Source organism: Neolamprologus multifasciatus, chromosome 9 (genome assembly GCF_963576455.1).
Source record: "Neolamprologus multifasciatus chromosome 9, fNeoMul1.2, whole genome shotgun sequence".
In the NCBI taxonomy this organism is placed as follows: Eukaryota; Metazoa; Chordata; class Actinopteri; order Cichliformes; family Cichlidae; genus Neolamprologus; species Neolamprologus multifasciatus.
In genome coordinates, this window is record NC_140447.1 from 27324455 (window position 1) to 27348471 (window position 24017).

Below are 24017 nucleotides of genomic sequence, written 5' to 3' on the forward strand. Positions count from 1 at the left end.
ATATTAGACTCTTAAAAAGAGCTATTTATCAGACAATTAAACGTTGACACAAATGAACGTTTGCGCCTGTGCGTGCAAGAGGAGCCGAATTAAAAGGATTATGATTCAAACAGGATAGAGATGTTATAAAATGCCAGCCTTACCGGATCAATGGGACTTTATCAATCATAATAATGATGCCGACGCAACAAAGAAGGCCCAACTAATTAAACGAGAAAGACTAGGAGCTGTTTTATGACCGGAGAATAAACAAGGTAGAAGCGTCTCGACAGCGCCGGTGCAGATAATCTTTTAAATACAGTATTGTATCTTGTTAAAGCGACATTTAATTTAATTACCGACATTGTCAGCTGTGTCATCACAGTGAATAATTGTGGATTCTGCGCTGCCACTTCCTTAGACGCCGCACGGCACCATTCGCTGCTTTTGCGGCGTCCTTCCTGCTTGTTATTCAAACAGCAAATGAAATAATTCACGGTGCACTTTGGCTCCAGCCTAAAAGCACACAGCAGCCTCATGAATATAGATAAACAATAGGAAAAAAAAAAGTCATCAATACTTGCACGCAAACACGGGGTGAACTATATGTTGTGCTGCTGCTGCTGCCGTGCTTCTGGGACTGAGGGACGTTGGTCCTGCAGCCCAGACATGTGACAGAGTTGTCACTTGGTTCAGCAACCCCAGGAGAGAGGCCGGCACTTATCTAAGGGCAGCACGGGTGCCCATGGCAACAACCGAGGTGTGATGTCACCGCTTGGCAGAGCATGTGTTCACGAGTGACTGCCTTGAGACACTGCCCCTTTAAATGTGACACTTTGAGTTTTATTATAGTCTCACGGCTCTGACATCCTTCGCTCGGACTCTCAAGATTTTGACGCGCTCCTCCCTTTGACAAGTGAATGATTGCAGTTGGGGGTAATTTACTCCCCCTGCACAAAGAACCGTGATTATTCTTGAGTTGTTTGTCAGAAAATTCTTGTCTCGAAAGCTTAAAGTTGCCGATGAGATGGCTGATGTGGATCAGTGATATTTTCTAAAAGCCGCCATGTCAGAAAAGCCTCTTTGAGTCTAATTCCCTAGTTAAAGGTATTAGCGATCAAGGTTCGGTGAACTTGCTCAAGAATCCTCCCGAACTGTCACTTACAGCAAATCAGACAGCCGTGGTCTTTCTCTGTCTGCCTTCTTTTTTTTTTTATTTCTACAACATCCTTCATCCATACAAATCACATGGGTTTTAAAGGAGGGAAACTCTGGTCTCACCCCACACTGATCTCCGCTGACATCAAATTACAGAAGTTTCATGAGGTCGTTATCCCATTGTATTGCACAATTCTATATTTATACCACTTTGCCATTAAATATTTCTACTCAATTAATTTTCTTCTGCATTTAATGAGGCAACACTTGGCCCCGCAAGGCGCCATTTGGGAGGTAGCACTTGGCTAACCGTTTGCCTTTGTTCTACTGAAATAGGGCCTCAGCCTTTCTGGAAGAGAAAATGGATCACAGTCGTTCGCCTGCTATCAGATATTTGGCTTCTCAGACACTCCAGATCTGTGGATACGCTAATAGGCTTCTCGGGGCTTGCAGAGAGCCAGTATAGGTGCTGCTGGCATGCTTAGAGAGATATACTTAGAAAAATACATTAGGAGTTATTGATTACCTGCAAAAATCAATCATGTATAAGGGTATAAGTGGCCGAGGAATAAAGATTGGTTTGGGTAACGCAAAGGGACAGAAATGATCCGTCACATTCTGCATGGGCGTGATTAGAAGAGGATCCGACACCTCATCAGAAGGTGCATCAGCTTAACCAATTATCCAGCAGGCAATTTTCAGCAGTATTGAAGAGTTGATCTAAATCATTGTCATGAATCTTCCTACCCGCAGGCACCTCAGTAATTCAGGTGACAGCCACAGACGCCGATGACGCAACGTACGGAAACAGCGCCAAAGTGGTCTACAGCATCCTGGAGGGCCAGCCGTACTTCTCCGTGGATCCAGAAACAGGTCAGTGTTTAGTAAAATGCAAAAAAAAGAAACCTCAACTGAAAATAATCCCAATGCCTCCAGGAGATAGATAAAGACGTCTTTGTGTCTCTATCTCTTTTAGACAAAGACATTATTAAACCCAGTTCACAGCAGACAACTCAGGTCATTTCAAGCAATCAGTCTAAAGATTTTCATAAAAGAGAAACATTCTGATATTTTTATCCATTTTTTTCCACCTACTTATTTTGTTATATTCAGTGACCAGTAGGGGGCGACTCTTAACCCTTTAAAGCCGGTCAGAGTGGGCACGCTCCGTTTTGCGTAACTATTTTTAAATCCCGGTAGATCTGCAACCACATAAGCTAGCGCAATAATTTTTTTTGCATATGAAACCGGAGGAGTTGTACTTACATCTTATGCCATCAGCTTGTCCTCGGTCACAGTTTCCTTCCACATACAGCTTTGCAAAAACTGCATAAAAAGCACTTGTAGCAACAAAAACATAATATTCCAGAAACACGCTTTGCCGATCCGATCAGCTGTTCATAACACTTCCTACGTCCATCAGCGCGAACTATCGCATGTCCGCCATGACCTGCCCGAAACCGGAAGTGACGTCATTTTGCGGAAATGTAGTTTTTTGCCTTCAGGGCCTCATGAGCCTATACTGGTGTTTTTAAAAGTTATGTTTGACTTTATGACTTTCTGTGTCGTTTCTGGGATGCTTAGGACTCATATTGCACTGCTGGAAATAGTTTATTTTGATGCATATGCTGCTTTTTTGCAAATTTGCATTATAATATTTATTTTCGTTTTTCCTGCAGTGTATAAAAATTGGTGTATTTCAAAAATAAAACTATAAAGACACTTAAAATAAATTTCCTGTGGTGGGAAACTATTTTGTGCAACTTTTTTGTATTTGCAGTTTTGAGGGATAAGCCTCTTAAATTTCTCTAACTAGAAATGTTAAAAAGACAAAACGATTTTCAAATTTTTTGTAGTTTATTGCACTTTTTTGAAATTTATGTAATTACTATGCACTTAATGCATACATATTATTAAAATTTGGGCTATAATGGTTGTATTGATATATATCAACTTGAAATGCTTCCAAAAATGGCACTATAACATGTAAAAATATAATATAAGCTCTAGCAGACTTGGTTCTATGGTAGGTCTTAAAGGGTTAAGGATTCAGAGCATCATTCCCACATCATCTCAGTACAGACGCCTGAACACAAATGTTTGATGGATCTTGACATTGACATGTTATTGGGGAGCCTCATAAATTCACCATCACAAAACTTTGCTAAAAGCCATTTATTTATTTATTTTTTTAAAGTAGGCGGAGCTTTTCCTTATTATGTCCTTCATAAACTTAAATATGTAAAATGTTAGGGGGGGAAAGTGTGGTGATACCCACTGCTGCCTCTCTTTGTGACAAGTTATGCCCACAAATAGAGCAGCACCATGCACATATGTTTTCAAACAGCAAACATTTCAATGGCAAAAATGCTCAGCATAAGGTTTAAGGGGCTCAAACTAACTAAAAGTTTACTATATCTGTTTTATATACAGCTTTTGGTCAGAATGAGTCTTTCCTATGCGTTCAAACTGTTTTTTGTTTTTTTTTTAGATTCATTTTAGACCTCCTTTTAGCCTTTATTTTTCACAGGGCTGTAGAGTAGACAGGAAAGCAGCATGTGGTCCAGGTCAGGCTCTAACCCAGGCCCCCCCTGCACTAGCCTTTCGGCATGTGGGTCACCTGCTCAATCTAGTAAGCTCTACTGGTGCCACAGCCAGTTATTTTTATCCCAGCTGATGTCAGATAGTTGGTAAATCGACTAGCAACACCACTGTGCTTGTTCATTGCATGTTGGATCTTATTTAAACACACTCCTCCAACCACGTCATGGAATCAAAAAGTGGTCAAATTGTAGCAATCTCCTTTTCCCCCTGACTCTGCTTCTTGGTGCCGAGTTCTTTTAAATAACTTTGGAAAGAAGTTTTTAATTAGGTTTATGTCATATAACCTTTTTAAAATGTTACTGCCTTGTCACGGGTGACCTAGAAAGCTGACCATGGCGACCCTGAAACTATAGACTGATGGATCAAAGTTAGGTAGCTACCAAATATTAGCTAATTAACTGTCACCTTTGCTTTGACAGGGAAGAATTTCTTGTCCTTCATCTCTGAAAATCTAGCCTTTTTATACTTTTACCTGAAATATAAGATTCAACACTGACACTTTCTCACACGCAGCAGGGACTGAATTCAAGGGTTTTTAACAAATGTGTGGAGTGTTGAGATTTGGGATGTTGCATTATCCTGCGGCAGCTGCAACGGCAGGGGTGCAATATTGATTTTAATGCTTGTTGTTATACCAGCCAATTTAATCCAGTTAAATTCAGTTCAGGTTTATTTATATTCACAACAACAGTAATTTGAAGATGTTTTATCTTCCCTTCCATTATCATCATATATTATGATATCCACTGCCACAGTGTCGTCATTCATTTATTTGATTGTGATCACTGTGTAGTGAAAATGATGACAGTTGGGAGTCTGGTTTAGATATAGTTTGGCGCTAAAAAAACAAAAAGCAAACAATTAAACAGATTTGTGGCTGTGAAAATTGTCCCACTGAGGGTTTCGTGTTCTGACCCTGCAGACGGTCTGTGAAAGACAGACATGTAACCAGACTGATGTCACTTTTTGTATTGACAAGCTCTTGGGATGCCATGTTGTTTTTTTGTAATCAAAGGGTTTTTTCTAACCTTATGCAAAAAGGACTTCTTCCTGTTCATTCCTTTCACAATAGAAGTCTTTGACATATATAAAAATTATATTCATTGCATAAAGTAATTATTTAAAAATCATAATAAATCTTTTCTTTTTTTCTAACAAGTTTCATAAACATATAGATTCCAGTGTGTATGTACACTTTGCTAGTTCCAAGTTTGCCTTCTACTCCAAATCTTTGTGGCACAGACTCAACAAGTTGCTGGAAACATTCCTCAGAGATTTTGAGCCATATTGACGCGACAGCATCACACAGTTGCTGCAGATTTGTTGAAGCTCCCATTGTATTGAGAGCCGGTTACTGTAGGTTGTTTGAGTACAGGGAACTCATTGTCATGTTCCAGAAACCAGTTTGAGATGAGCTTTGTGACATGGCGTGCACCACAAACCAAGACTCATCTGGCCAGGCAGCATTTTTCTGATCTTCTATTGTCCAGCTTTGGTGACCCCGTGGGAACTGTAGCCTCAATTTCCTGTTTGTAAGTGAAGGGAGTGGCACACCGGTGTGGTCTTCTGCTGCTGTAGCCCATCTGCTTCACAGTTCAGTGCACTATGGATTCTGGTTATTTGAGCTACTTCCTGTCAGCCCAAAGCAGTCTGGTCACTCTCCTTTGACCTCCAGCAAATCTTCGCGCCCCCCCCAGCCACTCACTGGATTTTTTTTTCTTTTTCAGACCATTCCCTGTAAATCCACGGGATGGTTGTGTGGGAAAATACCAGTAGATCTTAAATTAAAGTTTGGCTTTAATTCAAGCTTTCCTTTATAAATTTAAGCGTTAATAAAAAAAAACACACAAAGAGAGAAGAGAGTGTAACTTTAATAAAAGAAATCAACTTTAAAAGTTAGATGAAAGGAAAGCTTTTCATAGAAATAAGCAAAAAGTATAGTGTAGTCTTTTTTTTTTGTTTTAAACAAAAAGAGTTTGAAGGAGAAATCTGTCACACAAAAAGCAAATTTCTCCTCAGTGAGAGCAGCTTTAGTAGAGCGGCGTGCACAGCAGCCCCGAAGGACGCTGCTTTTTGACTGATGTGCACAGCTCCTCGCTCTTTCTTGAGCAGAAAGCCTCTCATCCTGCTGCTCTAACAATGCTGCAGCCACTGCACTCTCCACCTACGTGTGTAACCCACGGCTCAGTGCAACAAGTTCACACCTTTCTTTCCGTTGGTGGCCATTGTGGGAAAGATAACGAATGGCTAACGAAACAGAAACGGCGCAGGCATGCCGAGGGAACGCTGCTTCAGCGGGAAGGTGAATTAAAAACAATTTATCAGAGGATAAATCCTAAAATAAATGCAGTGAATTTCCCTTTAACCAGCAGCCTTCTCCTCGTAGGCTGACGTGTGGCGAGGGATTTGTAGACAGAGAGAATGGCAAATAACCAACCCCTAAAATGTAACCGCTTGCTACTTTTAATCATTAATGTGCGCTTTGGAACTCATCCCGCTCGTGTCCTTTTTTCCCCGCTTAAACAAAAGGAGAATGACAAAAAAAGCCATTTGCAGATTAGCAGAAGGATTAACAGTAATATGGTTTATCCCACATGTGGTATGTAAGCTGACATCCCCTCTTACACAAAGACATGCCTGGACATCACATTATAAGCAGGATTTGTTTCTCCTCTCCTCCTCTTCTGTGTGCATTGTAGTCATTAAACAATAACAAAGGTAGCCAGAGGTGCAGAGCGAGCGAGATGCTGCTTTTCTAAAGATGCTATACCTTTGCTTGCTTCCCCGCAACGCCGTCAAAACGATCGCTGTTTCCTTGCGTCTGAGATAAATTGTACATTGTTAGAAGTTGGGGAGGGGGGGAGTTATTGTATGGGAGGAACAAAAGGAGCAAGTTGGAGGGCCTTCTGAACAGCGTAGGCCACTCTGATCTGAGCGTGAGCGATGCGCCACATCAGCTGCTCCTTCTTCCTCATTGTTTGATATGCAGTGAATCATCAGTTCTGCCGAAAAGTGCTGAAGTTTGTCAGAACAGTTTATTTAGGGTGAAATTTATTTTTTCATCTTCATTCTCCCGTTCCGCTATGTCTGTCTGCGTCTCCCCTTGCCGCCTCCCCCCCCTCCACCTGCTCCTCTTTTATGATGCTTCAAATTCAAACGTGTAATAGCAGACAGGATTTAAGGCTGACTCTGATGGGAGATGGAGCACACCTTTTGAATATGCTGCCAATTACCGCTTCACTCGCTCTCTGTCCTGACTCCAAACTAGAGATCTGAGGTGTCAGAGCCGAGAAGTAAGCAACTGCACGGCACTTGAAAGGCTGAACATTAACAGAGTGTTAATTCAGAAAAAAGAGCAGATAAATGGTGCCGAATGCATTTGGAGGCAAATGCTACACTTAGGAAATTAAAGGAATACGCCGTGGTTTTGGTATGTTGGCTCTTTGGTCCACTTACCAGTTAAATCATGAGAACACAGACACTAAAATGTGCTCCTGGGTGGCCGCTGAGCTCCGTGCTGCTGAGCAAGAGCACTGACCTTTGAGTAATAAAATGTTCTTAGTGGTTTAATTATCTGGCCTGTAGATGCATGAATCTAAGAGATGAAATATCATTAATTCAATACAGCTGATTCAGGCTGTTATTTTTAGATATGTTTCAGGTGAGAACTGTACTTTATTTAAAGATATATATTTATAGATATACCCAGTTCACCCGTGGACGCATTATTTTCTGTCATGTGAGAGCAAATGTACTCCTTAGAAAGTATTTATTGCTCATGTTCATACTGTATCTATTACTCATGTTGTACATTTACCACATTAAATCACACTGAGTTATTTGAAAGGCCAAAGGCAGTCAGAAAAAATTAGTTTTTAAGTCTGTTCATCCGGCGTTTTGGCAGGATGTGTCTCAAGTGGCCACTCGAGACTGGCTGCAAAAGTGAGCCATTCTCCATGGACTTTTATGTTAAAATTCCCAACTCTGTTAAAAGCATCTTCGTAGAAGCCTGATTTTGGCTTCTGTAGGAAAGGTGCACCTTCATAACAGCTGTACAGGGGGGATTTCCTTTATAAGTCACTGGCTGGAACTTTAGTGAAGCATAATGTTTGCATATTTCGAGTTGTGGGTGCTTTACAGTTAGCTCTGTAGCTGCTAGCTGTAAGCTAGCATCCACGATTTCAAGTCATAGAACAAGTGTTTTGGGAGTTTATGTTTTCGGTGCATTTTTAACGCAACTGTCTTCACTTCTTGTTCTTTTCTTCTTTTGGCTGCTAATTATCATTCACAGTTGATTCTAAAAAAAAACAACGTAGCATAGCTGCTAAAATGCTAACACTTAGGCATTGAGGCATTGCCATGTGTTCATTAGTTTGTAAATGCTGCACTGCTATGTTGTTGCCAGAAGTGACCACATCTAAGTTCCAAGTTATCAGCCCACAGTAGCAAGCTTGTTTAACAAGGTGCATTCATAGACTTTATGGGTTCATTGCACAGACAGAGATATCTTGTCATTTGTGATAGTAGCATACAGCTAAAATACTACAGTTGTACTCATTTACAGACTTCTTGCCATGTGGTTTTGCAGATAATTACTTCAATAGGCACCTACACCTCAATTAAAATGAAGAGGTCCAGTTCTGAGACTTGACGGAGAGCTCAAAGCTAGGTGAAACATTCCTAACTTAAAGCAGTAATTAAATGGAAATGGGAGAAATATTAAAGAAAATCTAACAGTGCACCTGTCACAAAGGGAGGTATTATCTGTTGGGATGTAAAAAGGATTTTGTAGCAGGGTAGACATGATCATTTCTGCTGTAAAGTTGGGCATTTTAACATGGGAGTCTATGGGGATTGACTCACTTTAGAAAGCATCCTCAAGTGGCCACTAGAGGAACTGCAGTTTCTGGCAATTTAGCATTCTTTAATGATATTTTGCTTAGCGTAGAAAAAAACGAATTTTGCAATCACAACTAAGTAGCTGCAGCTGGTGGTTTGGGGCTATTTAATGTAGCTATTTTTCAGTTTTGTGACTGATTAATCAATTTACTAACTGCTTATTATTTTTGCTTCAGTGTTCATATTCTACACTTTAGAGTCCAGGCATGCTTTTATCTTTTCATACTTTTTTTCTTTTCTCTCTGTGCCAGCGTGTACGATTACCTGGAATACTGCATGAATAGACCATGTCAATTTATGTATTTTTGCAGATTTTCTCACACAAAAAAACCCTGTCATTAAAAAGAAGCAGGTTTAAATTGCTTTTCGCTCTGATGTTATGTTCCCACTCTGTCAAAAGTTTGCTATAAAAGCCGTAAAAGTGAGTAGTGACCGGAGTTGAAGGGTGAACGATGTCACCGGGTCCTCTTGTACCGAGCGCACCTCAGAAAATGCTTTCAGTTATAGACGGTGAAGAGGAAAATGGGCAAACGAGCTGCTGATTATGCAGCAGCGACTCGTTTCTCTCTAAGCAAATAAACATAAGTGGGTAAACTTTTCAGAGTTTGGAGCATTTTTAAAACTCTGATTTCCATCCAGATTTTTGCGTTGTTATTGTCTTCCTGATTCCCCCTAGTTTTTTAAAATCAAAGCTGGACTGATTTTAATGTCATAAAATAACAGATAATCAGAGGAAAACAGAAAATAATGAGTTGGATGAAGCTACAGATTGCCTGCTCTGATCAAATGCACGCTATTCTCTTTGTAAATCTCCATTTTTCATTTTTTGGTTGTTTACTTTTATTTTTTTTGCTCTCCTCAGGCCTGATCAAGACAGCCCTGCCTGGCATGGACAGGGAAGTCAAAGAAAACTACCAGGTTGTGATCCAGGCTAAAGACATGGCCGGACAGATGGGCGGGCTCTCAGGAACCACAACGGTCAGCATCACCCTCTCAGACGTGAACGACAACCCACCACGCTTCACCAAGAGTGAGTACAGCCCTTCTGGTGGACTTGTGCGTGCACACACACACTGACCAATCCTCAGCTCATGAGAACCACTTGTCAGTGTGAGCCGATGCCAGGCAGGCAGCCCCCATCTGGTGTCAGTTTCAAAATGAATTTGGATTATTGCAGGGAGCTCTGGGTTTTGTGCGACTAAGGCGGGCCTCTTAAAGGCAGCGAATAATTAAATATAGAGCCATATGACAGAGCGAAGGGTCCTGCAAAGTGCATCAGATCAGCCCTGTAATCCCTATTAAATGAAGAGAGTACATTCGCTGGGTTTTATCTCCTCTGCTCTTCCTCTCTCTTTGTCTATCTCTTGCTATTAAGTCTTCTGCTGCCTTTTTACTCCATAAAACCACTGTTCTCAATTTAGTGCTCAAACTGTCCTTGGTGCATTTTTCTCCTCTTTTTTCTTACACTCGCACTCATCAATCACTCACTCCTCTTTACTCCTTACGTACTCTCTTTTCACATACTCTCTCCCGTTCTTCCTCTCCCTCCCTCTTTGCTCTCGTTGCATCTGGCAAATAAATGGCGAAGGGAGCCAGATCAGATTGACAGATTACCGATGTTGTCGTGTCCCTCGCTTCCCCCCACGCGTTTCACTGTACGGTGGGTGACGCGTGCGCACAGCCGCGAAACGCAAGGCAAGCACGCGCCTGCGGAACTCCCACCAGCTCCGGGGGGTGGTGGGAGTGGTGGTGGGGTGGCAGCTGCTGTCATTTCAAACCCCTCCACCAATGAATGAAGAGCGAGAGGAGGGAGACGGATACGACGGGGACGGCGAAGGTGACAGGAGGGGGGAAGAAAGGGGAAGAAAGAGGAAGAGTGAAGCGGACGGCAGAAAGACAGCCTGTGATAGAGGCGAGGGGGGGGGGGGTGGAGGGGTGGGGGTCGCGGGTAGATTGAAAGAGGAAGAAAGAGGAAGAGATATTGTAATGGGACACCCAGAGGAGGTAGAGTGTCAGGAAGCGATATCATTGTTGTCTGCCGGAGTGATGCCTCTTCTTTTCCACCCAATGCTAAATACCTGTTAGCCCAGGGAAACCTTCTAGTGGTGCAGTGTGTGTGTGTGTTTGGAGGCAAGTGTCAGCGTCACAGAGACCTGCCGACTCAGGCGTTGCCAAAACACTGTCAGCATGTTTTATTAGTGTGTCACTGCTGTTTGTCTCCGCAGGCTGTGTGTATATCACCCTCGCTCCCCTCCCGCAGTCCAGCTATTTATTTAAGCATACGAGATGCAACCGAGGCCGCCGCGGCCGACAGGCACCCATCAATTTATCCCCTCTCAAACCCAGAAATCATCTCAGAAAATGAGTGTGGGTGGGGGGAGGGAGAAGAAGAAGAAGCAATTAATTTATGTTGAGCAAATTGGCCCAGAATTTATGTTACATCCTAAACTTGAAGTGGCGAGTCAATACGGCTTGTAGCAACCTACGTGAAAGGCCAAACGTCTGTTTTGGAGCTGAAATATGTTTCGGCACATATGAGATGTCTTTCAGCTAATCTACAAATGTAGCAGCACTAAATCCAACACTCCTTCTGACACGCTCTCCCTCCTCGGCTGGCTCTTACACTGCTGCTCTCTGATTGGCTCTGACTCACTTTCTCCCTGACCTGCTCTCTTGTATTCCTGCTCTCTGACTCACCCACTTACACTCTTTCTTTTTTCACTAACAAGGCCATAAAAAATGCTCACGTTATGACGCTCGTCGGGCTGTCAGGGGTGGCGCTTGCTTCTTTTGTGTCCGGCGCGTCGTGTGTGACTGTGTGTGTGTGCGCGGTTTGTTTTAAATCGATCCCGGGGTGCGTTTTAGGGGTGTTGTAATTGCTTTTCGATTAGACTTGAGGAGATCTTAAAAAAGAGCCGCTAATTCACCACTTATATGAATTGCATCTTTGTGTGGGAAAAAAATTGAAATCTGGCATGAAAAGAAGCACCAAGGGCATGGCCTTGGTTTTTGCAGTCCTACTGCCACACACACACTTTCAAGCTTTCTCTTTTTTTTTTCTGAACAGCTTCAGCGTTGCTCCGATTAACCAAATCTTCTCGTCTCATAAACTCTTTGCAGCCCTCTATGAGTTCAGGGTACCCGAGTCCATTGATGTTGGGTCTGCGGTGGGAGTGATCCGAGCCATGGACGCGGATATCGGCCAGAATGCGGAGATGGACTACCGGATTATTGGGAGCGATGGGCCTGGGATGTTTGAGATCACCACCAATAGGAGCACACAGGAGGGTGTCATTTTGCTGAGGAAGGTCAGGCACTCTCTAAGGGGAGGTTTTATGGGATCACATGAGCAGTTTTAACACTTTCACTTTGATTTATTCGCCAAAAGAATCCAAATTGTGTCTTCAAGATTATGAAAGCAGCTTGATAGAAATACTGACATGGTTATTATGTTGCAGCTTTTACAGCAGCAAGAATCATAAGCAACAGGCGCTGCTTTGTTATCTTTTTGCCCTGGGTTTCGCCTGTCAGGCTGCAATGACTCTGTGATTGGTGGAGAACTATATGAGCCTCAGGCTTCCTCAGAGGCAGCCCCGCAGACGCAAACCAGGAAAAAATTCTGGGAAATATTTCTGTCTTCTGCATATTTTCCACTAGAGAAATGCTTTAAAATACATGTTTATTTACAGTAAAATCTTGTTGACACGAGAGACGTGCATGCACAGGCTGCACAACGACTTCACTCATGCTATATGCATTACTTCATGTGTGCACAAGACTAGCGATATCTCTGCCAACGTGCAGCTGTGACTATGCGCTGTGCAAACATTGTGTAAATGTTCTCCGAAAAGTGCCCTAAAACTAAAAAAGATGAGATATTAATACAGTTCAACTTATAACCTTTACTTTTTATCTTTTGTAATACATTACACAAGCACAACAGGCAAATCAAACATAATATAACAAATAAAACACATTCATAAAATTCAGCTTACATACTCAACAGCATTATGATTTCTTATGATTGCGAGCTTTCACTGTTATTGGCATCACCTAATTAAAAGCCTTACGGTTCATGTTGTGGTGAAGCAGTGCTGTAGAAATAAACTGAAGTAAAGCTGAATTATAATGAATAGAATTATCACCTTAAAATCATAAATGACATTTTTTTTACACAATTTATAACCTTGACATCTCTAATAGAATTTGTTCTTGTTGGAGACTTTTTAAGGATTTTATTCATTTTGTTTAGCAGGAACTTTTAAAAAAAATCTTTGGTTAAAAAACCTTTAAAGAATTGGCTAAAAACTTTTCAAATTCAAGAATTTACTTAGAAGTGTTTTGTACTTTTTCTTTAACCTCCTAGGACCTGGCAACCCAAAATCACATTTTGGGTTGTCTAGACTAAAATACTACATTTTGCTCTACAAGGGCCTGATATCCACTTAAGCTGGGCAAACACTGCGATTTTTTTCAGTCGTGTTACTCAGCTTCTGATCAAACTGCACGATTGACTCGCAGGGGTTAGAAGTTCGCAGGTCACGATGCAGGGTCTCACACTATGCGGCCCGATGCTCTGATGCGACCTGAGTGCTCACACTGTGCGTCCATAACATGAAGGTTATAACGGAAAATCAGACACGCACCACCATCAACTTTGCTAAAATGCTAATGAAAAACATTGATCAGGCAGCTGTGATTGAGCAGCAGTGTCCATCCAATTATTTTCACGGATGTTGTGGTCGTGATAATTTTGTGAGGCCACATCGAAAAGGCTCGGATGAGCTTTCCAAAGTTCTACAAGTTGTGCCTCCATCGCTTGTGTCCAGATCACACGCTGCTCCGTCTTTTCACTTTCATTTCTGTGTTTGCGCGTGCGCAGCGTGAGAGGCCGCGGTGACCCCCTGATGACGGCCGACAGGATTTCAAACAGGTTTGATTTTCTTACGGCCAAGCGATTGATGATCGGGAGCTGGTCGTGAGGTGTTAATCGCTTCTCATTACCCCACGTATACTACACGATGCACGACACACGATGAAGGCGATCACCAAAACGGTCGCACGACTGAAAAATCGTCTCAAAATGAGCCAAAAATCACAGTGTAAGCCCAGCATTACGAGGACATTATACTGCCACTGTTCTATTGAAATTTTAAACAAATATGCTCATATGTGGATCTCATGTTTCTCAGAAACAAAAATTAGCTAAAAAAAAGCCCAAATATCAAAGAGGAATTAAAAATGCATGACATGGAAGAGTTTGGGTCTTAGGAGGTTAAAGAACATGCACGGTGAATTTAGAGAAATAAGTTAAAAAAACACACTTTGCAAACGTATCTTACATTCTGTTCATGCTTTTTTGAGTATTTTTTTGATAGTTTTCTGAGTGTGGCTAACATTAGAGCCCAACATCAGACTCGTGACTGTGGCTCTAGCTCTGAATTGGATAAAGGTTAAGAATAAGGATCAACTAATGTTAGCAGTGCTTACACCAATAACTTTCTTTCGTTCAAAGCTAGCATTCTTGCACCTGTACATAAGGTGATCAGATCTCACTGTCCTCTAACACAGCAAACACATCACCTTTCACCTTGTTTGTTTATAACTTCCCGTCACAGACGGAGGGATGCTGCTGGCTGGTGACGGGTCGCTACATAGAACCAGCTGAGTAATTAATGTTTTTGACTGGACTCGACTTGACTAGCGAGGACGGCAACATCTGGTTGACTAATCGAACACAGGTTCACAATAAAAGCCAATTAAATGCTTTTACTGTGGAACAGGGAAGAGTTAGGCTGAGTTAGGCCATTGAAGCTGGGTTGATGTCTTGTGTGGAATTGCAATATACTGAATGCAACTGAAGTGGACTTATTGTTTTCATGGATGTATAAGATATATGTAAGACATTAGTTTCAAGTAAGGAGGTCAGTGAATGGCGAGTAACCCCTGTGAAGCTGATCTAAACACTCAGTTTCATAGTTTTTAACCTTAGCCATTAAAAGCCGATGGGGTTTTTAATGACTCCATTGGGTCTGCGCGCAGGAGGTGGACAGCATGAACATTCAACTTTGTGAAAACGATAACTCGAAAAATTATGTGAAGATTGACACCATCGCTGAGTTTGAATCTTGGTGACGTTGACCTCCTTCCTGTGAGTACAGGGTACAGAAGGTTAAACTGTCTGGCAGCCAATCAGAAGAAAGTCCACCTACTGTAACAAGAGGAGTTAAAACAGCTTGTTGCAGCCTGAGAATTAATTTAGAGTCTGTGTGTAAGATACTGTTTTCAACTGTGAATGCAAAGCTCCTCTAGTAGTGACCAAGGACAAACCGACGGAGCTAGAAATGATCGAAACACACACTTTCAGTTCTTTCACCACATGCAGGACTCACTCCCTCAGTGTAACCGAAAGGATAGACAACACAATAAGCAGCGCTCGATAAAGCGAAAAAAACAAACAAACTTTATTTCCATACGCAGCTAGGAGACGGACAGCAGAGTTATTAGATATCCACTTCCACTTCCCCACACTTCCACTACATATGTTTTCAGTGAGATTCATTCTTCCCCTCAGCTGAGACCAAAGCAGAAATATTGATGCCGAGTATGGATTGCAGCATTCTGCTTGTGGTGTGTTTGATGTATTCAACAGTATCTGGCAGTTGCCTTATCAAGCACCCTCTCTGCAGCCTTCGATCGATCGCTTCCATCATGCCATCATTAAGTGCTGGATGACATAATTGCCCTTTGTAGTGGATGTGGTGTGCAGGCACACTGTGTGTGGGGACTAAGCATGCCCTAATTTTGAACATACTAATTAAATGGGCTTGTCATCCCGTCTCTGATTGTACCGGCCCTTCAGAGGAACATATTCCTCCAGTGGACATGCGGTCCCCCTCCCCGGCTTGGCACCAAACAGTGAAAATCAATGACTCATAATATGTTACTATTCACAGATTCAGAAAACAGCTCGTTCCATCTGGATTCTTTTTTCCAAGCTTTCACTGGCTGTTCCCAACAATCGCAGACCCGGCGTCCTTTTATATGTACAGTAGGCAGCCGGTGAGAGAGCTCACTCTGATCCAGCTGCTCCAGCTCAGCACTGGGCGCACACTCATTAAAATGCACCGCTCCCCAATTATTTCCATCAATGAGGGGATACCTTTGCTGGCTACAACTTCAAAAATAAAAAGTTCAGACAGGGAACCTAAAAGAGAAAAGCTAACAGCGGGAAAAAAAACATTAGAACCGCAAAGGTATCAGGCTCCTAATCATCATGCACAGTCCATAAATTATAGGCTGCAACAGCAGTGTACAGTAGATGCAAGAAGATCAGGGTTTGTGCGTAAAGTTGTGTTCTTTTATGTGTACAAATAGATAGAAATGAAAGTATGGCAACAGGAAAAAAAGATGTAGTGCGAGTATAGTATAGGGAAAAAGTGCAACGACAAACTGAAGCTCATCATCTGTGTTCTTCAATAGAATGGCTATGATGAAAGGACTTTATGCCCCTGTTTCAGTTGATTTTAATCTTTTTATAATCATCCCTATTAACCTTTTAACCTTAACACTCCCTCATAAAGTCTGGGATTAAAGCCGGGAGGAGGGGCATGCTTGAAATTGGAGATGAAGCGGAATAATTTTGACAAACGAGTGATTTTTTTTGCATCAGTATCTGCCTTTTTTTCCCCCTTCGTTCTTTGGCCACATATTCCAGCAGTGATTATTTCCCATTTTGAGCTAGTTTGCAGTAATCATGCCTTCAGCTGTGTCCCAGAAGCTTTTTTACCTTAACTTACCTTATTACCTTAACATCACCGAGTGGCTGACAGCTTTCTTGTGGAGACGTTCCAGTAAAAGTCCTCCTCATCGTCCTTTGTTTCTCTTCTGTTATTAACCTGCCTGCTTGCTCAAGGCTCCAGATAAGAGTAGGAGATGCTACTGCACTAACATTAAGTGAACGGATTCCTTCCGATCCATATTCACATATAGGAGTTGATTAAAAAAAAAAGACCAGAGGCATTGTCATATTTTTAAAAGGTTATAGCGGGTTTTCAAAATGCATTTTACCTGGGGGAGAAATGCTTGTGTTGTAACTACTGAGACAGGTGCACTTTGCAGGTATACAAGGCTGAAAACATCAAAACTTTTACAGTTTGATCCAAATACACTGAATCTGTCTTCCAAGTGACTCTGTTGGCATCAGGATGGTGATAAAATGGCAATAAGACAACCAGTCTGCGATTGAATGGGGTCAGGTTGCCAATTATATGCCTACATCTTTTTCTGATAACACAGCAATTAACTGATAAATTGCAAATCTGTTGTTGTCTACAGACAAAAAATGTACATTAGAAACATTAACTACTTACTGTTCGAGCCACAGATTTGAAACAGAAATTCCTCCACAAAGAACAATGTAGTTTCTGCAGGATGCAAAATAACATAGACACTTAGCAACTTGCTTTAAGATTGTATTACAACCAGAATATTACCAATTCAGTATGACTCTACTACGAGTTGCACTCATCAGTGTAGACTGACTTATAGATGGATCGCCAGGTGTTGTCAATCTGTCTGCATTTGTCAATTAAACAGCAACCATTTGCAAAGCTTCACCAATCGACAAGACGGAACACAGTTGTTTGGAGACAGGTCTCGAAATCAAAAGTGGTTGCACAGGAGTTAAGCATGCAACACCCCCAGCTAGTCGCAACAAGGACTCCAACAGCAAAAAAAGTTCAGTGTAATAACAGCCATTGATTTTTCTCCTACTTGTAAGGAGGTTGCTGTCTGATTTTTACTCTAGTGTGACTGAGCCGTTATATAGACAGCTAAGTCACTGATAACCAGCTCACCCTGGTTTCACATTGCGTGAAGGCTCGGCTGAGGCAGCCCGGTCAGCTGGCAGGAGCCAGTTTCTCTAGGAAGTCTCTTTGCTTGTGGTTGATCAAACTCTATCCCTGCTCTCTGGGACTTAAGATTGTGACATTGGTTCTTACTGTGCACTGAGATCAACTCTAAGTTGGAAGACCACATAAATCAGAACCTGAATCAGGTGGAAAACTGGTCACAACAGGATAAAGGATAAAAGTCGCCCGCTGCTTTTGGACTCTACGTTTTGAATCTTTAACATTGGTCTTTTGGCTGGTATGACTTTTGGTTTTTGGAGTTATGGATGATAAATAGAATGCTAGCCTAATGCTAGCTAGCTTGGTTACCAAACAGCATTCACTTTCATAAACTGTACAGGTGCAGTGCCCGGGCACATATAATGTGTAGATATTGCCATGTAAATAAAATACGATTTCAATCAGCAAACTTGAAGCACAGATTCCTGGGATGTGTGGAACCATAGGACAACACACCTGTTAGTCTGTGTAGCCATGCTACGGCCATGGATGAGTTAAAGAAAAACCCACTTAGGCTTGTTATGAAGGAGCAAATCTTTCGTAACAGGGAATTAACGTCCTTTTACCAACAAGGACAAGGATGTGTATTCAGGAAGGTGGAATTGGAGTATCTGTCCTCCCACTGGAGACCCAGTCGTTTATTCGTCTGTTATTTATAGTATGTCGTATTTAATTTAAGAATGTAGGGGTGAAGTACGACCACGACGACCATTATTAAAATCAAATTCTTAGGGAAACTTTGGTTGTCAAGTCTGAGCACAACTTCCAAGTCTCTCAAGAATATCCAGCATGCCTGTCTTTGAAACGTGTAAAATGGCTTTTAAAGAGTTCAAACATTAATGTTGGGCCATTAGTCTAGAAGATCATACTATATGATACTATATTAAAACTAACCCTGATCTGAAACCTATACATTAGAAACGTAGATGTTTCTCTGCATTTAAATTATTTTTCACCAAATTCCTACCATTCACTATCACTGTGATAATCTTGATCTGAGAAACGGCATCAAAATGAACAGATGTCAGCCAGCAAAGATCTGTGCACAGCTGTGATTGATTGTTTCATAGAGCCGCGCTGTGCCGAGCATCAGGAAATCAAACTGAAAAGCAAAGCGCAAACATGTAAGAAGTTGATAATAAAAATTTTTTTAAAAACTTTGTTCTTGTTTGTGTTATAAGGCAGGCTGTAATCAGATTTCCAGTCTTAAAACATGAATCCTGTCATTAGCCAGACCGTGTTGTTGTCATGTTTGTTTTCCACCGAAATGCCACATCAGTCATATTATGCAGCAGCGCTTAGGCAGACGTCCACGAGAGCGCGGCTGTGATGTGTGCAGCAGCCCGTGTTTGTCCATCAACAATCTTGTTAGTGTCCTTGAATGTGACACTAAGACCCTTTACATGCCCTCATTAGATACTCTGGAAAAGCTGTTTTATATTCATTAAGCTGGCAGTCGCACCTAAAATAAAATGTGACAAATTACAGAACCTGTTCATGCACACAAATGTAAAGCAAATATTAGCACTTTAAGCTGCAATTAGTGGAATTGGTGCTTCTTCTTCTTCTTCTTCTTCTTCACGCCTCTTCTGTCTCTGTTTTGCAGCCTTTGGATTATGAAAGGAAGCGGCAGTACAGTCTGCGTGTCCAGGTGGAAAACGTCCACATCAACCCCCGCTTCTACTCGAAGGGCCCCTTCAGGGACGAGGCCACCATCAAGATTATCGTCGAGGACGTGGATGAGCCGCCTGTGTTTGAGCGCGCCAGCTACGTAATGGAGGTGAAAGAAGACGCGCCCAAGAACACCGCCATCGGCTCCGTCAGCGCGTCTGATCCGGATGACAAAAACAGCCTCGTCAGGTAAGTGAACCAAGCTGCATCTCCAGTTTTCTTTTTATATCACAGCTTAGCTCTTTTTCAAAACTTGCTGCTGTGTGATCTTTCCGAACGCACTTCAAGGCAGCTATTGATTTCTATTCAAAAGCCAATAAAAAGGCTGAGCATGATAGCTCATTCAAGCACCACTTAATTGCTTTTGCTGGAGGTTTCAGTAACATCTGAGCAAGTTGAGGACCACTCGTCAGTCTTAGTTAACAGTACAACTACTGGGAGTTGGAGAACTGACAAAATTAGCTTTTAAGATTCGGTTTGGGGATTGTGTTGGCTTTACAAGTCATTTAGATGATTTAATTACAGATTGTAAAGGCAAAACATATTTTAAAATATACAACTAAACAAAGGGTACAATAACTAACCCATCTAAATAATTTAATTAATAATCAAGAAGAACATTAGGGAAACATTAAAAACAATTTTTGGATAACCAGCGAGCCACCCAGCTCTCCCTAGCTCTCGATCGAGCAGATGTCATATCCAAATGTGTGTAAACATTATGTGTTTCTAATATTTTATATGGATTTGTATGTCATTTTAGGAGATGTGATCAAAGTCTTTTATTTTAGCAATGCTAAATGATTGAAAATGTGTCAAAAAGCCTTCCCTGAGCCAAGTTTCTTCCTGTTACAAGGGAGTTTTTCCTCCCCACTTTAACTGATTCTTGGGGTTTTCGCCAGAATGCTAATAATAAGTCTTTACCTTACAGTGTAAAGCACCTTGAGGAGAACTATTGTGATTTGGTGTTATATAAATAAACCTGAAGTGAAATGAATAAGTTAATAAATGAAGTGCATAAAATTTAATTTCTGTTTGTGCAAACATGAATCAAAGTTAATGCATCCAGAAAACTGAAACTACAGCATGCGTGGGCTCTAAATGAGCATAACTGCTGCTGAAAGAAGTAAAAATTTGGATTCTGTTTTATCTCATATACAATGACAAAATGTTAGCAAAAGAAGAAAAAAGAAGTCGTATGCCCTTAGATTGGATTTTCAGGTCCCAATTATCTTTAAGACTGTTTGAAAAATCAATGAACACAACTCATTTAACAAAGTTGTATACCCCAGTGGTTAGATCACAGCTTCAATTTGTGGTTTGAATAAACATACATTTACTGTGATATTGACCTGTTCTCACCCACTTACATTATAAACCATCAGTCACTGTCAACATGCAGTGTAAAATCCACTATACAAATCTGACTACAGAGGCTCACATGCTGTGATAACATAGTCTAAACTCAAGGCTGAGCTTTTCGCCCTTTAACCTTTTAAAGCCGGTTGGAGCGGGCACGCTCCGTTTTGCGTAACTATTTTTAAATCCCTGTAGAACCGGAACCGCGTAAGCTAGCGCAATAATTTTTTTTGCATATGAAACCGGAGGAGTTGTACTTACATCTTATGCCATCAGCTTGTTCTAGGTCACGGTTTCCTTCCACATAAAGCTTTGCAAATATTGCATAAAAAAGTGCTTGCAGGAACAAAAACATAATATTCCAGAAACACGCTTTGCCGATCCGATCAGCTGTTTGTAACACTTCCCACATTAAAACAGACATCAGCGCGAACCATCGCATGTCCGCCATTACCTGCCGAAACCGGAAGTGACGTCATTTTCGCGGAAAATTTGCTTGTTTGCCTTTATGTCTGTGAAGGTTCTCAGTCATCCAGGTCATCGTAGTCAAAGGAGCTTGCAAAGAAAAGCGTTTTGAGAATCTCAAAACTGGGAAGTTTTGAGATCCCTTCCCAGACGCCTTAACGCCCACTCACATCCTGGGCCATCTGACCTCAGGAATTCGCATGATAAGGTGGGGCCAGGTTTCACAATGAACTCACCCGAAACTCTGGCTGATTGGGACCCACACCCAGTTCCACACCTTGGCTCAGGCGATTAGAGGATCATCAGGGGGTCCTTTTGTTCCTCTGTGGGGGGATACTCCCACCAGGTTTATATCTGGGACTCTCCACCATTTGACCTTAGAACTGAAGAAGCTTCTCGGATGAGAGGTGAAACGTCTTCAAGTAACTTAAAGAAGTCCAGACGCTTTTCTTTGCAAGCTCCTTTGACTGTTTGCCTTTATGCTTTTCTGAATAGTTGGGAGCTTAGAACTCAAATTGCACTGCTGGAAATAGTTTATTTTGATGCACATGTTGTTTTATTTGCAAATTTGCAACATAGGATTGTTTTTCATTTTTCCTACAGTATATAAAAATTGGTGTATCTCAAAAATAAAACTATGAAGACACTCAAAATAAATTTCCTGTTGTTGTAAACTATTTTTTGCAACTTTTTTGTATTAAAAGTTTTGAGGGATAAACCTCTTAAATTTCTCCAAGCAGAAATATATGTAAAAAAAAGTAGTTTATTGCACTTTTTTGTAATTTATGTAGTTACTATGGACTTAATGCATACATATTATTAAAATATGGGCTATAACAGTTGTATTGATGTATAGCAACTTGAAATGCTCCCAAAAATGGCACTACAGCATGTAAAAATATAAATTAAGCTCTGGACTTGGTTCTATGGTAGGTCTTAAAGAGTTAAGCAGCTTCACACAATAAGAAAACAAGACAAAACTCAAGTAAAAACCACCATGTGAACCTTGAGTTAAGCATATAATATCTCACTAACCGATTTCTACACAGAGTCAATATTTGGAGCTCCCATTAAGTGAATTATTCATCTTTAATGCGAGATGTTGTTTAAAGTTCTGAAGGTTGTAAATGGATCTTTGTGCTCTTGTTTTCTTCACCATTAACATAAACAGCGCTAAAATAATGAGGCCTGCGCAGGGAGACACTTTGTTCTGCTACACATACAAAATGCAGCGAAATAATGTAAAGTGCCAAAAGTTTGCTTACACAACTTAGCTCATGGAGATACAAAATTATGCGAGCGTTGTATAAAATGGGAATAATGGCAGTGGGGTGTGAGGCTGCGCCTGGACTCCGCTTCAGACTTTTTCATTTTTATGATGCACTAAGGGAGTTGGCTCTCAAGGTTGAAGTTCCACCACTTTATTGCAGGTGTCAAATATGATATCATTCTCTTTTATCGCCCATCATCAAGGAGGTAGCTACCCTGTGGCATTTAAAGCCGTGCAGAGGAGGAGGAGGAGGAGGGAGGAGGGTTGGGAAGCCCGGGGGCTGCCTGGCATGAGGAAGTCACTGAGACGGTTATCTTTATTAGCTCGCTGCGACTTGCGGACACGTGCACGTGTGTGGCAGGGATGCATAGGCAAATCCTTAAGTAATCCATAAGTGCAGTATATAGACTCATGCAGACACATGCATGTTTCATCCTACAGTTTTCCTTCTGATTGAAGATTTCAGGTCAGCTCTTTACATGAGATTTGATTTACCGCAGTCTGCAGCTTACATGCTTTTAAACACAACACTGTGGCCTGAACAAATACGAATAAGATGTGATGAACATGTCATGCATTTCCCTCACTGAATGCCTCTTTGGCAAGCGTGTCACTGGCTCTGTGAATGTGGAGAGCTATCGTGTTTTCAGTGCTGTGCTGTCCGTGTTAAGAGCTTTTATTAAAAACCAGATTCTCTACAGAAGGAGAGTTGCTTGGATGCTGACATTTCTGGAGCAGTGTACTTACATATACACTCATCAGCCATTTTTGGGGGGTATACTTGACTACTCATCTGGCAGAAACTCATTTAGGCATACAGACATGGTCAAGATGACCTGCTGAAGTTAAAGCTGAGCACCAGAATGGAGAAGAAAGGTGACTAAAACGACTTTGAATGTGGCATGGTTGTTGGTGCCAGACAGGCTGGTCTGAATGTGTCAGAAAATGCTGATGTACTGAGATTTCCCTACTCGAGCATCTCTAGGGTTTAGAGAATGGTCCAAAAAAGAGAATACATCCAGTGAGCAGCAGTCCACTGGGAGAAAATGGATTGTTGATACCAGAAGTCAGAGGATCAGGTCAAACTGCTTCGAGTTTATAGGAAAGTGAAAATAATCCCCATTATAACCAAAGATAGCAAAACATTTCTGAATGCAAAACACATTGAACCTGGTAGCAGGTGTGCTGCAGCAGCAGAAGACAACACTGATAAGAACAGGAAACTGAGGCTACAGTTTGCATGGGCTCACTAAAATTGGGCCATAGGAAATTTTAATATTGATTTCTTGATTCTTGATTTCTACATTTCTATAGGGTCAGAATTTAGCGTAAACAACATGACTGTGTGGATCCATGCTTGTGGGAGATATTTTCTTGCACACTTTGGACCTCTTAGAACCAGCTGAGCATTGTTTAAACCAGGGTTTTAATAGTTTTGCAATTTTCATTAGTTTTTATTTTTATTTAGTTTTGACTTCAGATTTTCAATTTTATATCAGTTTTAATTAGTTTTTACCAATTGTTTGCTAGTTTAGTTTAGTTTTTATTTTTTTGAAAATCCTTAGTTTCAGTTTAGTTTTGATTAGTTTCAGTTATAGTTTTAGTTGTGTTTGCAATAATTAAGTGTAACAAAATCCCAGTTTCATCATATCAGTCATTCTCTTCTGCTCATCCTTGGGTATGTTGCTATTCCAGCTACC

The 24017-nt window shown here is 41.3% G+C and overlaps 1 protein-coding gene across 2 annotated transcripts in view; it reads left to right on the forward strand.

Annotated features, from left to right (window-relative positions):
- Window positions 1-24017, forward strand: part of LOC146511693 (cadherin-10-like) — a 76583-nt gene that overhangs the window by 39416 nt on the left and 13150 nt on the right. For both annotated transcript variants that reach the window (XM_085171603.1, XM_085171602.1), the window contains exons 4-7: window positions 1891-2010; window positions 9503-9670; window positions 11761-11948; window positions 19159-19412. In XM_085171603.1, the coding sequence (XP_085027729.1) occupies window positions 1891-2010; window positions 9503-9670; window positions 11761-11948; window positions 19159-19412 (730 nt within the window). The remainder of the gene's footprint in view (window positions 1-1890; window positions 2011-9502; window positions 9671-11760; window positions 11949-19158; window positions 19413-24017) is intronic.